Source organism: Diplotaxodon limnothrissa, linkage group LG2, assembly GCF_057381915.1.
Source record: "Diplotaxodon limnothrissa isolate DT_005_m linkage group LG2, D_limnothrissa_male_GT1.1, whole genome shotgun sequence".
Taxonomy (NCBI): domain Eukaryota; kingdom Metazoa; phylum Chordata; class Actinopteri; order Cichliformes; family Cichlidae; genus Diplotaxodon; species Diplotaxodon limnothrissa.
In genome coordinates this window covers 10319663-10323959 of record NC_140597.1, presented here as the reverse complement: position 1 = coordinate 10323959, position 4297 = coordinate 10319663, and the positions used below count along the sequence as shown (strand labels likewise).

The 4297-nt window shown below is 37.4% G+C and overlaps 1 protein-coding gene across 1 annotated transcript; it reads left to right on the top strand.

Moving 5' to 3' along the window:
* The first annotated feature begins 622 nt into the window (after positions 1–622).
* Positions 623–3325, top strand: LOC146638226 (uncharacterized). The gene is made up of 4 exons (XM_085366901.1): positions 623–764; positions 945–1006; positions 1431–1769; positions 1867–3325. The coding sequence occupies exons 1-4, from the start codon at positions 706–708 to the stop codon at positions 2061–2063; spliced, it is 657 nt and encodes a 218-aa protein (XP_085223027.1). The 5' UTR covers positions 623–705; the 3' UTR covers positions 2064–3325.
* The last annotated feature ends 972 nt before the right edge of the window (positions 3326–4297 follow it).

Genomic DNA, 4297 nt, shown 5'->3' with positions numbered 1-4297 from the left:
TACAAAGAAAACGTGCGCTCATTATGTGCTGTGTAAATGCTAAGTACACGCCGCATATCTGTGGTGGCAGTGGTGGCTCGCTGTGTGACGCAGTGTTTGTGTTGAAGAGCACCGGAGAGTTTGCTGCACAGAGCTCGTATCGTATACAAGACTGTACTGGGAGTAATCACTGCTAAATCACTTGATGTGACTCATCGGTGTCATTATATTAGGAACTGTTGCACAGATGCTGAGCGTTTTCTTGATGGTCCTTTTGTGATGTGTTGCTCGCTGATTTTGGCATTATGGATATTCACTCGGCATCCCAGCAGACTGTACTTGCCAGATCTATCAAATTTAATGAGTTTGGGATGAGCTGGCATAAAGCACAGAGTAATGTAAGGTCCATCATTTAAACTTCCTGCTTCCCTCCCTATAGTGTTAACGGATATAACATCTGAGTCTCAAATTAAAAACCAGGCAGGTAGCCAAGAAGAAAGAGTTTAACATTGTACTACTGCCAAAAAAAAATAGGAAACGGACAAATCAGCTGTTTTAGTCATTTGGAAGACACTCTGATTTTTCATTGTTTTGTCTCCTGAAAACCGCAGATATTTGTATTATTTTACATGAAACCGTTTTTTCTCTTATTTCCTGCAGTCTGACACTTGTGCCCATGCTCCATTTCCACACCTCAGCTGCCAATAACCACTCAAGAGGAAGAAGATGATTTTCACAGCCCGTTCAATCCTGTCACCACAAAGATCGTGCAAAAACCTCTCGAAGTAAGTTATTTATTGTGATAGACTTAGTATTAGAGTTGTCATATGTCTGAAAGTTTTCAAAACTGTTAGTTTGAAAGTTCTTTTGAGGCAGAATAAACCAGCTTTTCTAGCAAATAACTTTACCCAGGAAACACTTTGTGATTTAAAGGATGTATCCCTCTGTCTTTATTGTTTCTTCAGGATGTGTCTTCAAATCTGCATATGGCTTTCTTTGGCGCTTACTTCAATAGTTGACGCTGTGGGTAAGTAGGTTTTGCTAAAAAGTTTGTAAACTACTGTTAAATCCTCGGTTACATTAGATTGCTATAACTGAGAACAAGACTAGTTATAACTGACTGTATTAATAGGTTATAAAGTCATTTCTTCCTTCACCCTCGTATTCCTCACACCTCTCTTCTTCTCTTGCTCATTCCCTGCTATGGCTGTGGGATATTATATGTATCGATTTAGAAAATCAACTTTTACTGCACTGCAAACAACTGCACTCAGAAAACAACTTAAATATATGAAAGAAATATGATAGTATTCCCTTAAAAGTAAATACTGGCTAGACAGTGAGCTCCCTTGGTGGAGGTTTGCGCTCTTGGAGTGCTTCTTGTTTAGTACATGCATTTCTGATGTATATTTTTATTCTTAAACCTCTGTCTTGTTTCTTTTGTCCTTCAGACTGCAAAAACATCATATGTTCACTTGGCCAGCAGGTCATTCTGCCATGTAATGCTCCTGGAAATATGGTAGTCCTCGCCATGCAGTGGTCCAGACGTGACCTGACAGAATACGTGCTGCACTATCGTGATGACCAACTTGATCCAGACGACCAGGATCCGTCTTATACGGGCCGGGTAAACCTGACCAATACCCACATGCAGAATGGGGATTTCTCAATGATACTGATGAACATGACGACTGCTGACATTGGAACATACGAGTGTATAGCCTTCCAGAGAAGACCAGGGATGGACTCTGAAATCCTCAGCATCGTAAACCTGAATGTCAGTCAGTCAGGTGAGTTTGTGCTCATGTCAAATGATGACACTTTAAAAGAGTTTTCACCTCCCTGACTCCTGACAATTCACACCAATGCATTTTTTTTTCTCGACAGATGAAGGAAGCAGGAATGGAGTCAGCAGTGGCGCAGCTACAGGAAGAAACCATCTTGGTCTCATTGTGTCACTGTCAGTTATTGCAGGGATCATTCTGGTGGCTGGTATTCTCTTAATCTATATTAGGTGCCAAACTAACATTGGATCCTCAGCTTCCCCCCACTATGAAATGACATCAACATCTCAGCATGTCTAAATTAGAAAGACCCTCAAATTTATTCCAAACATCTAAAACTTAAAATGACAGTTAAAAGCTGAGGTGTGGCTTGTAGTGAAAAGCACAGAGAAGTTAATTAGAGTAGAATAATAGAAGCTCGGATCCATTTATCGTTTAACCTACATTAAGCAAATTCAGATTGTGGTTCGGCTCGGAACCACTTTGATTTGTGCCTTTGTCATATGTTTTCTAATGCTGGCCGTATATATGTCACGTGATAGATTGGCTGGGATTTTTTAGAGATTTCTTTGCACTGTTTACCACTAAGAGCGCTCTGGAGCCCATCGAGAATGAAATTTTAACTTTGATTTTAAAAAAATTACCGAAAGAATTTATATTTCATAACGAAGTCAACAGAGCAAACATTATGGCGCACAACAAGTTCATGCACCAAATTTGGAACGAGTCCAAATTAAGTTTCTTTCAAAGCTTTACTTCACAACATGAACCTTAACAAGTCATACACTAAATGTGTAAACCTTATGCAAAAGTATTTATTATAATGCACTGAAACTTTTTCTTATTTATTTATTTGGTTTTTAGTATAAAGGTGCTTTTAAAACTCCTAAATGAAAAAAGGTCCTACGTTTTCCCGACAGAATTTTGTGTGTTTTACATCCAAGCACAAATTTCCTGAAAAGAGAAACATGTTTTTATTGAAGTTACTTTCTGCCAGTAAAATGTTTTCATGTTTGCAGATCCGTTTTGTCTTTAGGTTGTTCTAGCTGCCAAAAACAACAGTGTTGTGGTGCTAAGAGGGAAAAGTCCCGTAAATTGTTTAGTAAGATTTAAATTATGAGGGATTTTTACTGACACCGTCTTGATGTTTTCGAACTGGACATGACAATGAGGGATGGATCTCTCTGAAAAACTGAGTTTACTTACAGGGTACCCACACGCTTAAGGTATTACCCTGCTTCATCTCCCTTATGACTCTCATGGGGATCATGGTTTAGAAAGTGAGCATCATGTTTATCTCATAAGACTAGAAAAAGGTGGCTGACAGCATGAACTCATCTGGGAGATGTTTACAGAGTTCACAAAGTAAATCGCCAGTCGACCCCAAGCTGTTCAAGTATTTAAGCATTATTGTATTTTCACTAAAGCACTGCATTATACTGAATAATAGAAGTCTTTAACTTTGAGTAGCATTCCAGATGTGGTTATGTATTATGTGATACTGTATGGTAGACAATGTGCCCATTAAGCATTAGGGCACTTTATTAGATACTTTATCAAATGTTGAATGTGAAGGATCATAGTCAGAGGGCTGTGGGACATTGGCTACCAGCTGCTTATCACTAAAGGAAAGAAAGGTGATTCATGCCTTACGTTTTTATCTTCTGTCGTTTTCTGCTTCATGGCCTGATTACAGTGAATTTGTGGGACCATACTGTATGTTTTTTGACTCCCCAAGAAATGCATTAGGCACATACAGAGTATACATTTTTGTAGCAATAATAACTGCTCTTTAACTGTTGAAATGGATGTTTTCAGGTACATGATCACATTTTTACCTGGTTAATGAAATTTCCTTGGTATCTCTAACAAAAGGGTAATGATAAGTGGCCCTATCATTATATTTATAGCGACAGTTTCATGTCTTTCAATGTGCTTTCCTATGTTACACTATTTAACATTGTGTTTGTTTTTATTTCCTTGGTCCAAAAAAGTTTGGGTTTAGTATTTTACAAAGGGCAAAGCATCCATACTTTTTACTGTGATGATGACATGATGACACTAAAGCCTTGAAACAAACTTTGAATATTTGTTCTTACTTTGTGAGTCTGTATATTGCTATGAACTGTGCTTTTTTAAAAAACATTTTTACAATGGAACATTCCAAGTGCCATCGTTTCTTTTGTATGTTCTGCACATGCTCTGTACAATCATGACCCTGAGACCAATAAAGATCTATTTATTCTTTCACTTGAGTGTGCTGCTCTTGTTGAGTCTTTATGGTTCACATAAAGATAATGTAGAGCAGAATTTGCGTTTTATTTTTTTTTATTAGTTTACATTTTTGTTTCCTCTTTAAATGTTTAGCTTTTGTTATTTTCAATGTCTGTTTTAGTTTTTAATTGAGAATATGAGGACTGTCAAATGGAAGATAGGTGTGACGATACACATATATACTAGCCTAATGATAAAATGGATCAGTTTGGCAAATATATTTTACAGTGTTTATTTATTCGACAAAATACGTTAAATGT

What these genes read in the sequence shown, in the direction of transcription:
- LOC146638226 (XM_085366901.1), top strand. Translation starts at nt 706, where the DNA reads ATGATTTTCACAGCCCGTTCAATCCTGTCACCACAAAGATCGTGCAAA. An exon ending in TTCAATAGTTGACGCTGTGG is followed by an intron (nt 1,007 to 1,430) that starts GTAAGTAGGTTT and finishes TTTGTCCTTCAG; the next exon opens with ACTGCAAAAACATCATATGT. An exon ending in CCTGAATGTCAGTCAGTCAG is followed by an intron (nt 1,770 to 1,866) that starts GTGAGTTTGTGC and finishes TTTTCTCGACAG; the next exon opens with ATGAAGGAAGCAGGAATGGA.